Below are 12,175 nucleotides of genomic sequence, written 5' to 3' on the forward strand. Positions count from 1 at the left end.
AAAATTCACTATCTTGAAGGCAAATATGAAAATATCCGGACCAAAGCAATCACAATCTTACACATCAATCCCATAAACAACATATTGCTAAGAAAACCACAACAAAAACACAACGTGTCCGCAAAAACAAAGTCAAAACGGATCTGGCCCAATAATAAATGGGCATAAATAAAATGGAAAAGAATTACAGAGGAAACAAAATTTGAAACATGAAAGATTAGGAGACCTTGCGTGAACCTCCTTGGTTCACAAGCTAATCTTTTATCTTCAGTTTACATATTAGGCTAGATAATAATAATAAAATTTAAAATTAAAATTTTGAAGAATTGTTGAAACAGTACATTTTCCTCAAATCAAGATGAAGTTTAGTTAGTTAAACCATCGTAAGCTAGTAGATGAACAGTCATTTATACCAACACAGGTATTATTATTATAGTTGAGACATGGCATCGTTTAAAGTTCAATTTTGACTCCCGCGAAACAAATAATCCTCTTTTCCTTCTTCTAAAAACACCTTTTTGAAGCTTAATTCATTGGTAGTGATAATTTGCAACAGTTTTTAAATGATTTGACACACTTACAATCTCAAAGAGTTACCAACAAAGCCACACCGCCACAAGGACGCTACCTTCCATGCAATGAAAATATAAGTGAATGCAGGTAATTCACAAGTAGTAAAAAAACAAAAAGGAGGACAACATCACAATCCTAATGGGCTCCCATGCCCGTAGGAAAGGTGAGATTCAGCCTGGGTCTATGTCTCAGACCCATGCCAACACGCTGCGAAGCCATCACATCACGTCCGCCCTCCGTGACTGTTCAACTCGGAGTCAATCGCTTCACCACGCCAGCTAGGGAGCGTACCCCAGATGGCATACAAGCCGCGCGTTGATTGGCTGAGACAGTAGAAGTGAACAGCTGCCAGAAATTACAGTGCTAGGTCCTAGGGTGCAGCACCGACCAGACATGGCACTTCACTACACACAAAGGCGATGAGAATGCAGCAAAATAGACCACATTAAATAGGATAAAAAAGGGGTTCATTAGCAAGAAGCCAAGAGATACAGATTTCAAAGTTTACACATCAGTCCAAAAGGTTTAGGCAGGGGATTTGACGAACATTCCTACCACCATAAAATTAGACAGGATTTTAGCAGAAGTGATTGGTGTAAATTTTCATTATTGGGAAGGGTGTAAGGGAGTGGAACAAATTACCAGGGGAAGTGTTTGATCCTTTGTCAAAACCTGTACAGATATTCAAGAATATAATAAACAGCAACAGAGAAAAGAAATGAAATGTTAGAGGGCATTCGACCTGTGCAGATTATTGTATATAAAATATTTTTGTGATTAAATTAATTCCAACCTCTTTTCAATGGAGATTGAACAGCTAAAGTGATGAAGTACAGTAGGGACTTCAAGGGCCCTGGGACCACTGCAGTAGCTGTGAAGGTCCTTCAGGAACACTGAAAAGCGGTGACAAAAGGAGCTCTGGTTAAGACGCAGCAGATCGTTATGCATGTTAGGTATCAAAATGGATAAAACAAAAAAAGTAATGTAAATTTAAATATTATAGCAGTTGTGTAGTATTATTTGAAATGATTCTGCGTACTGTATATGTGTTGATTATGTATTTAAGTTGAGAAGATATTATGAGTAGAATTTTGTAAATAATATAAATTTATTAAGAATGAGTTGTGTATTTAATAGAAAAATTGTTAGTGTAAATTGTATAGTACTGTGTTTTAGGAAATCATCTTTTATTTTTAAATTTAAAATTTAGTGCTTGATAATAACATATTTTTATGTATCATTTGCCACCGAGGTAGACACCTCATATGCAAATAAAGTAATTTTGATTTGATTTGAATTGGCAATGCACCTTTTTTGTGTTCTCATTTAATTACTTCTTATTCAGTATTTTCTGGAGCTTTGTGAACTTCAGTTTAAGTAAAGATGCCTCAAACTCTTGAAGGTTGTGCAAGAAGAAGTATTGCATTAGTTGCTTGTGGATGCAGCTATTGTATATAGTGGGTATTTGGACAAGTCCCACAAGCATTTCACAAGCTGTGAAATACTTTTGGGAACACCACAATTTTTGGATGCACCTGTAATATGTTTGCCCAAGAGATACAATAATGGCAAATGATGACTTTGTAATTTTGCATATGTTAAGAAATTTCCATTTAACTGCAGCGAATGTAAGAAAAAGTAACTTTAACAATACAAGCTTGTAATGTAAACATTATCATATGGACATGGCAGAAGACAACTCCGAGAAGCAAACCTGAAATCAGGAAATCCTGTTACAGGGCCGGAATTACCGGTATCTATCCATCACCGATGGGCCTGTTTGCAATTCGCCCAAGAGGATCAGCATTAAACAGACACGTTTCTTTTACCAGCGAGTCAAGTTTCAATCTCTGGTCACTAGATAAAAGGAGAAGAAATTTAGAGAAGATCAGAGCAGCATTATGATGTCTGTAGCTTTACATCAAGGACAGTATATGGAGGAGGGTCCACTTTGGTGTGGGGTAACATCAGCTATAACACATGAACTGAGTTGTTAATCATTGGAAACAGAGCTCTGACTGCACTTTGCTACGTTGAGGAAGTTCTCCGTCCACATGAATACCCTATGCTTCTCACATCAGTAAGAACTTTGTGCTTGTGCAACCCTACACTACCCAGATTATGTCAGACTTCTTGGAGGAGGTGAGAATTGTAGGTCTGGAGTGGCCTGCATGGAACCCCAACCTCAATCCCATTGAGCATGTGTAGCACATGGCTGAACATCTTGTTGTAAGTTGACTTGAAAATTTGGCACACAGCCTATATTTTCCTCAAAGACATTTAGAAACTCGCTTATGATCTCATCAACTGAGTTGAATTAATTATGCAACCGAGCAAGTTACCGTGCGGTTACAGTCGTTCAGCTGTGAGCTTGCATTCGGGAGATAGTGGGCTCGAACCCCTCTGTCGGCAGCCCTGAAGATGGTTTTCCGTGGTTTCCCACTTTCACACCAGGCAAATGTTGGGGGCTGTACCTTAATTAAGGTCGCAGCCACTTCCTTCTCACTCCTAGCTCTTTCCTATCCCATCATCATAAAACCTATCTGTAAAGCCAATTGTAAAAATAAAAGATAAAAAGAGAATTTGAGTAAAAAGTTAAATTAATGTAGTGTAATCCTGATACTTTATCTGTTTCTCTGGACCAAAACAAGTGTTCAGACTATTGTAATCAATCAATCAATCAATCAATCAATCAATCAATCAATCAACCAATCAATCAATCAATCAATTAATCAATCAATTAATCAATCAATCAATGATCTGCATTTAGGACTGTCACCCTTGTTTACCTAGCCTTTCCTTACATGTTTCAAAGAACTTGGAAATTTATCAAAACCTATTCCTCATCCTATGAATGAATATTTGCCCCAATGTCCTCTTGAATTCCAGCTTTATCTTCATATTATGATCTTTGCTACTTTTAAAAGCTCCACTCAAGCTTATTTATCTACTAATGTCATTCCATGCCATTTCTCCATTGAAAGTTCGAAACATACTGTTTAGTCAAGCTGCTCGTCTCTTTACTCTCAAGTCTTCCCAGTCCAAAGCTTGCCAAATTTTTGTAACACTACTCTTTTGTTGCAAATCACCAAGAACATGTTGTGCTGCATTCCTTTACTTATATGCCCTCTCCTTTACATCATTACTTCAACCCCTAAATACCCTCATATCCATGTGAAGAGGTCTGTATCCTTTCTTTACAACCTTATAAATGTGATTACCCCAATGAAGATCATTCCTTATATTAACACCTAGATACTTACAGTAATTGCCATGAGGTACTATCAACCCATGAAAATACAGGTAATTAAAACTGAGAGGACTGATTAAAATCCCTTGTATGATAAGATATAGCAGATATCTTGAATTCAGGAGGTCAAATGGACTGTATCGCAATTGACCTGTCTAAGGCATTTGATAGGGTGGATCATGAGAGACTACTGGCAACAATGAGTGCAATTGGACTAGACAAAAGAGTGACTGAATGGGTGGCTATATTTCTAGAAAATAGATCTCAGAGAATTAGAGCATGTGAAGCTTTATCTGGTCATTCCCGTGGTGTAGGGGTAGCATGCCCGCCTCTTACCCGGAGGCCCCGGGTTTGATTCCCGGCCAGGTCAGGGATTTTTACCTGGATCTGAGGGCTGGTTCAAAGTCTACCCAGCCTACATAATTACTATTGAGGAGCTACTGATGGTGAGATAGCGACCCCGGTCTAGAAAGCCAAGAATAACGGCCGAGAGGATTCGTCGTGCTGACTACACGACACCTCATAATCTGCAGGCCTTCAGGCTGAGCAGCAGTAGCTTGGTAGGCCATGGCCCTTCGAGGCTGTTGTGCCATGGGGTTTAATTCTGAAAGCTCCCTGACCCTGTAATAATTAAGAGGGAAATTCCTCAAGGCAGTATTATTGGACCTTAATGTCTTCATATACTGGTATATATTATTCTGTATAGAGTAATAAATAAGTTACAAGATTGTGAGCAACTGCAAAATGACCTCGATAATGTTGTGAGATGGACAGCAGGCAATGGTATGATGTTAAACGGGGTTAATAGTCAGGTTGTGGGTTTCACAAATAGGAAAAGTCCTCCCAGTTTAATTACTGCATTGATGGGTTGAAAGTTCCTTATGGGGATCACTGTAAGTACCTAAGTATTAATATAAGGAAATCACATAATCACATAAATTGGATTGTACACTGACTGACAGAGCAAATGCAACACCAAGAAGGAGTGGTCAGAACTTTATGCCAATTGCAGGGTAGACTGACGTCACTGAGGTATGCTCATGATGTGAAATGCGCCGCTGTGCTGCGCACGTAGCGAACGATAAATGGGACACGGCGTTGGCGAATGGCCCACTTCGTACCGTGATTTCTCAGCCGACAGTCATTGTAGAACGTGTTGTCGTGTGCCACAGGACACGTGTATAGCTAAGAATGCCAGGCCGCCGTCAACGGAGGCATTTCCAGCAGACAGACGACTTTACGAGGGGTATGGTGATCGGGCTGAGAAGGGCAGGTTGGTCGCTTCGTCAAATCGCAGCCGATACCCATAGGGATGTGTCCACGGTGCAGCGCCTGTGGCGAAGATGGTTGGCGCAGGGACATGTGGCACGTGTGAGGGGTCCAGGCGCAGCCCGAGTGACGTCAGCACGCGAGGATCGTCGCATCCGCCGCCAAGCGGTGGCAGCCCCGCACGCCACGTCAACCGCCATTCTTCAGCATGTGCAAGACACCCTGGCTGTTCCAATATCGACCAGAACAATTTCCCGTCGATTGGTTGAAGGAGGCCTGCACTCCCGGCGTCCGCTCAGAAGACTACCATTGACTCCACAGCATAGACGCGCACGCCTGGCATGGTGCCGGGCTAGAGCGACTTGGATGAGGGAATGGCGGAACATCGTGTTCTCCGATGAGTCACGCTTCTGTTCTGTCAGTGATAGTCACCGCAGACGAGTGTGGCGTCGGCGTGGCGTGGAGAAAGGTCAAATCCGGCAGTAACTGTGGAGCGCCCTACCGCTAGACAATGCGGCATCATGGTTTGGGGCGCTATTGCGTATGATTCCACGTCACCTCTAGTGCGTATTCAAGGCACGTTAAATGCCCACCGCTACGTGCAGCATGTGCTGCGGCCGGTGGCACTCCCGTACCTTCAGGGGCTGCCCAATGCTCTGTTTCAGCAGGATAATGCCCGCCCACACACTGCTCGCATCTCCCAACAGGCTCTACGAGGTGTACAGATCAGTGGCGGCTCGTGGATATCAGCAGTGGGGGGGCGCACCTTAGTTTCATAATTCCACAAAATATCTCAAGTTCTTCAAAACATGTTATCAAGGTACACACTTCGAACACTATACGGTGCAATGCATATGCAATTGTTTTGATTATGATGATGATTATGATTATTATTATTATTATTATTATTATTATTATTATTATTATTATTATTATTATTATTATTATTATTATTATTATTCTTTCGAATGGGCCACCAGAGGACCACGTGCCAATTTCAATTCCTTCTTTGTTCTTTCCTTTTCTTCCAGTACGCTTTCATCTGTTCACTATGTTTCTTCTTTCTGTCTTCAGACCACTTTGAACCAGTCTTTTTTACTTTCCTACCTTGGAATCCTTCTATTTTCAATACTTTTTCCCGAAAGCCTTCTCTATTATTTATTTCTTCTGTTGTTATATTGTTTTTTTCTAAACCCTTTCTTACTTCATTGGCCCAGCTTGTCGTTGATTTCTTACCCCACAAATATCTGAAAATCTTACTGGATAATCTACTATCTTGCATTCGATATAAATGTCCAAAAAACATAAGTCTCCTTTTCCTCATTACATCTGATATATTTTCTATTTTTTTATATATTTCAGCATTACTTCGTAATTTCCAACCTTCTGCTGTGTTTTGTGGGCCTAATATTTTCCTCGTGATTCGCCTTTCTAGTATTTCTAGTTTTTCTAAATTATAGTTTAATGCCAGACATTCGCTTGCATATAGGCATTCTGGCTTCACTACTGTGTTGTAATGCCTTATTTTTGCATTTTTGGATAGCCATCTTTTATTGTAGATATCTTTGGTGACCCCATTATTATTATTATTATTATTATTATTATTATTATTATTATTATTATTATTATTATTATTATTATTATTATTATTATATGCCTTTTCTGGCAGGACCTAGTGTTTACAGTGCACTATGTCTTCTGGTGTGGGCTAGAGCAATTTTGTTACTTTCATTGATCTGTCTCTGTCTTATCCTTGGCTTTGACAATATGAAAGTGACTGAGGTATGAGCGATGCTAGTAATTCCATTCCTTCTGCAGCCAGTCCCTGCTATGAATGGTGTGAAAATGTTGCTCATAGGGTCGGTTGGTGCGTGCATTTCAGTGGGCTTGGCAGACTGATTTGTAACAGCAACTTCTGGCTCAGTGAGGAAAGCAACGGGAAACTACCTCACTCCTCATTTCCCTAGTATGCCTCTTCAGTGATGCCTATGCCATCTATGACAGCTGATGGCAGAGCTATTGAGGATCCAACCAGCCATAGGGCTGAAGACTGAACATACATACAGATATATTATTATTATTATTATTATTATTATTATTATTATTATTATTATTATTATTATTATTATTATTATTATTATTATTATTATTATTATTATTATTATTATTATTATTATTATTATTATTATTATTATTATTATTATTATTATTATTATTATTATTATTATTATTATTATTATTATTATTATTATTATATAATTATTATGAATATAATTATTATGAATAATAATAATAATAATAATAATAATAATAATAATAATAATAATAATAATAATAATAATAATAATAATAATAATAATAATAATATTTGCCTGTTCTTGTCCACCATCGAGTTATGTTTACGAATAGTTTCATTGTAGTGATCACTTACACAAGACACAACATTGACTTCACCAAGCATTTCAAAGTCCATGGTACTATTGATATCACCCCTGTGGTGATCCATTTATCTCCTTTCCTAGAACAGGAGAATAGCAGGCAAGGAAAGCAGTAAAAGGTTTCTGAGATATCACTTTCACATATCCGCGAGTTCTTGTTATATACGTCAGGAGAACTAATTTGTCTTTGGAAAGCCCTATTTTCATTTTTCTTTGTCTCTTTTTCAACAAGAAGTCTGGTGTCGGCCTAAAACACTCCTTCAGTTCGACTTTCTTCTCGATAGAAAGAGAAGTAAACGTTAGTTCTTTAATATGTTCGACGGTAATCATACTGTACGAAGTGCATACATAACACTACGCCGACATATAAATCACAACCTTTCCCCTAATTTCACCTTGTCACAGTCACCTCACGAGATCATTCATCAACACAAAGTTAAACATCGCGCTCTCCAGTGAGTATGGCCAACATGAGTCAAGTGCGAGGAGCCAGTAGTTACAGTCGTTACTCGTTTCGTTAGTTAATAATCCTAAAAATTACAAGACTATTTTAAATGTATACCGGCACATTTAACTCAGGTAAGTGCCTCAGTAAAATAGTTCCTAGTTTTAGGAGAGAAATGGCATAAACTGACCCCTGTTGAATAGAAATCAGATCACCAATGTTTCGGGTAGGTTGGATGCAACGATGGGCCGCGGCAGAAACGCGCCGGAATCTCCGTAGAACAGCACATCTCTACTGTGCCTCTGATTGGCTCCCTCAAGGCCAGTCAAGCGAGACTCTGGGAGTGTTTGGTCCGCTGTGAGAGAGCGCCCTCCTGCGTAGGGCCAGCAGCGCATCGCCCCGCAGAACAGTACAACTCGCGCCCTTGATAATAATCTTATAGTAAAATATTTCCCTTGTTAACATTTAAGATTAAAATTCCCGAATTTAATGGAACCCCGTGGGGGGCGCGCGCCTTAGCGCCTCCCAAACGAGCCGCCACTGGTACAGATGCTTCCGTGGCCAGCGTACTCTCCGGATCTCTCACCAATCGAACACGTGTGGGATCTCATTGGACGCCGTTTGCAAACTCTGCCCCAGCCTCGTACAGACGACCAACTGTGGCAAATGGTTGACAGAGAATGGAGAACCATCCCTCAGGACACCATCCGCACTCTTATTGACTCTGTACCTCGACGTGTTTCTGCGTGCATCGCCGCTCGCGGTGGTCCTACATCCTACTGAGTCGATGCTGTGCGCATTGTGTAACCTGCATATCGGTTTGAAATAAACATCAATTATTTGTCCGTGCCGTCTCTGTTTTTTCCCCAACTTTCATCCCTTTCGAACCACTCCTTCTTGGTGTTGCATTTGCTCTGTCAGTCAGTGTACATAAAGGGTACAGATCTCTGCCCATGGTTATGAGGGTGTTTAGGGGTTGTAGTAAGGATGTAAAGCAGAGGGCACCGTAAGTCTCTGGTAAAAACACAATTGAACAAACTTCACTGAAAGAAAATCCTCAGCAGGTAAGACAACATGATGAGTCTATTACAGTTAAGATACTATGAAATATCATAAGTATGCCATGAGGTATTGAGCTTATTATCATGGGAACAGATGGTTCTACAATATATTAACCCTCCGGTGGTCGCGCTTGAAAATATAATGCCAGTACTCACGTGAATTACAAATGTAGTCCAATTTGCAGAGGTTATTTTATATAATTTTTTTTTTTGTTTTCAAATGTTGATTTTCAAATTTATAAGAAAGCTGGAGTATGATATATATAGTAATCGGAGATAAGTACATGAAATATCAAATATTTTGACACAGCGTGTAAAATTTATTTAATTTGTAATTTTTAAAGGAATTTGGTAACATTTCCTGTACGGAATAAAAACATGAAATATTTGATCAGAGATTATCCACTTTCCCAATCCTGTACAATGTTTTACCTATACAATCAAACCATTGCAGTTGAAGTGTTCTAATCTGAACCTGAGCCACAGTCTTGTTCAGCACTTGAACATTTCACAAAAACCTTCTTCATGTGCTCTGGACACACCCAATTCATGCTCTTACTGCAGTGCTGCCGGGTGCTCTTGTTCCTCTGTCGACTGCAAAGAAAACATCGTTCTAGATGTCATGTAGGAGGTTCCACTGGCATTGCAGTCTCTTCCTGAACGCCGAATAGCAGCTTTTCATGTACTCTTATCACCCTTGGCACTGCTTGCACATTATTCTCCTCTCCATTTCTGGTTTCATAAGTGCTAAGGAGAGATCCTGTAGGAATGATCTAGTTATCTTCTCAAAATGATTGTTTTTGGAATATAAGTTCAGTACATTTATGCCAGCCGTGTTCCTAACAAAACCTCACTACAATCCCTGTTTTCATCATCCTGGTCTTCTAATAACCACCAATATATCTGTCCTTCACTTGTAATCACTAGAGAATACTAATTTGACCGTCTCAGAATGCGTATGCCACAAAACAATTCATCTCAGCACAGTGACTCACACGACTGCCATTTCACAGTAGTTCTGTAATAGTCACGTAGACTACATTTGTAATCTGAGTCAACTCTTTGATATGTTATTGGCATGCTAATGGTCAGTGATGTAATATTTCACGGTGATTGTAGTGGGGAGATCTTCTATGAAAGGTACTGAACAGCATGTACCAAAAGCAAGTGTGTTATGTTTGCAGATACAAAACAAATAAGCCTGGATTACAATAGTAATCCACGTGACCACTGGAGGGTGATGTACGGTACAAATAAGTGTAATAAATGTTAACTCTCTGAATAAGGTAAAAATTACGTACAAACTGAAATAAAAGTAATAAAATACAAGAATTCTCAAAAATTCCTAATTCATTGTCTACTCACTGTGTTACAGGGATCCACAGGAGAGAAGGGTGAGCCGGGGAAGGATGGAAGCCCAGGCCTTATAGGACCTCCAGGCTTGAAAGGTGAACGAGGAGAACGAGGTCCCCCAGGCCCAGCTCAAATTGCCACAAATGGAGATTATATTACAATTAAGGGTGAAAAAGGAGATCATGGAAAAAGGGGTCGTCGTGGAAAACCAGGGCCACCAGGGCCACCAGGCCCAACTGGACCTCCTGGTAAACCAGGCACTATGGGAGAGATGGGCATGCCTGGTTGGACAGTAAGTAAATTTGTGGACTTTTAATATCAGAAATGTTGGACTTTGTTTTGTTTAATACACTGTTATCTAACAATGTTACATCATTTTTTCTTTTTTTCCTACTTGCCAACAAAAGTCTCTTAAGGTAAGTAACTATCAGGAAATATGTAGACATTAAATGTACATTGTCATTTACTTACTGCTCATATTAAAGCCCTGTGGGATGCCTACCACCACCCTCAAGATATGATTAAGGAGCTCCAATTCTCCTCCTCCTTCTTCTTCTCCTTCTTCTTCTTCTTCTTCTTCTTCTTCTTCTTCTTCTTCTTCTTCTTCTCCTTATTATTATTATTATTATTATTATTATTATTATTATTATTATTATTATTATTATTATTATTGGAATTCTTCAAAGTACAATGTTATTTGATTTTTTTAACTTTTAATCAATGTTTTTGAAATTAGCTATTACCATGTGAATGTAGTTATAATGATACTGTATAACACACAGAACCAATTAGTAAATTCTCAGACATGTCTAATATAATCAGAAACAGGGCTTTCCCAGAACTTCCAGACAATATGTGACAAGCTGACTGGTCTGTAATTATCTGCTTTATATATGTCTCTTTCCTCTGTACACTGGGGCTACTGTAGTACCTCTCCATTCATTTCATGTATCGTAGCTCCTTTATGCAAACAGTAATCAAATATTCTTCAGATCTGGTACTCCATCACAGCCCATTACCTTTTTCCAATTCCACTGCTCTTCTAGTTTTTAACTATCCATCTTTTTGTAAATATCTTTATTAAATTTCAGTACTTTACCAGTATTAGTCACCTTCTCAGGCTGGACATAATGCTTATATCCAACTATCTTTACATATTTCTGAGTGAATACCTCTGCCTTCTATAGTCCTCACATAGATACTCCCTTTGTTTATTAATGGTCCTTGGAATGTCTTTCCTGGAACCTTTTTTCTGCCTTAAAATACCTGTAAATACCATTCTATTTTTCACTACACAAGGAACACTCGAAAAGAGGAATTCATGTCAAATTTAGCCTTCATTTCCAATGAAATTGCTGATGCTTCTCCAGAAGTTATTTTTACAGCAAGATGACAGAAAAGTTTTTAAAACAAGAAAGGAGAATGGAGCTGGAGTACAAGTAAACAGTTATTGGGTATATTTGATAAAGTATTATTTTTTAGCTAACAGTAATAATTTGAACTATTATGTAGTTGCAGCTTTATATCTAAAATATAAAATAATTTTTAGAACCAAGCTATTTCCTACATTTGAATAGAACACTGCCTAGTGGGGAAATGTAATATTTTTAGCTACCATTTTCATTAATATAACATACAATTAAATTAATATTAGCATAAAATTAATGATTATATGAACATGACTGCAATTTAATTTACAGATTCATTTTCAGTAAAATTTGATGCATCCTGACAGCAAGTTAGCCGTTAGTTTTGGTGAAACTTTACATGCACCATTGGAGAAGTT

The 12,175-nt window shown here is 38.8% G+C and overlaps 1 protein-coding gene across 1 annotated transcript in view; it reads left to right on the forward strand.

Annotated features, from left to right (window-relative positions):
• Positions 1-12,175, forward strand: part of LOC136880382 (collagen alpha-1(XVIII) chain) — a 177,824-nt gene that overhangs the window by 73,199 nt on the left and 92,450 nt on the right. The window contains exon 12 of the mRNA XM_067153301.2: positions 10,412-10,681. Within this exon, the coding sequence (XP_067009402.2) occupies positions 10,412-10,681 (270 nt within the window). The remainder of the gene's footprint in view (positions 1-10,411; positions 10,682-12,175) is intronic.

The sequence above is a fragment of the Anabrus simplex genome, chromosome 1 (genome assembly GCF_040414725.1).
Source record: "Anabrus simplex isolate iqAnaSimp1 chromosome 1, ASM4041472v1, whole genome shotgun sequence".
NCBI lineage: Eukaryota > Metazoa > Arthropoda > Insecta > Orthoptera > Tettigoniidae > Anabrus > Anabrus simplex.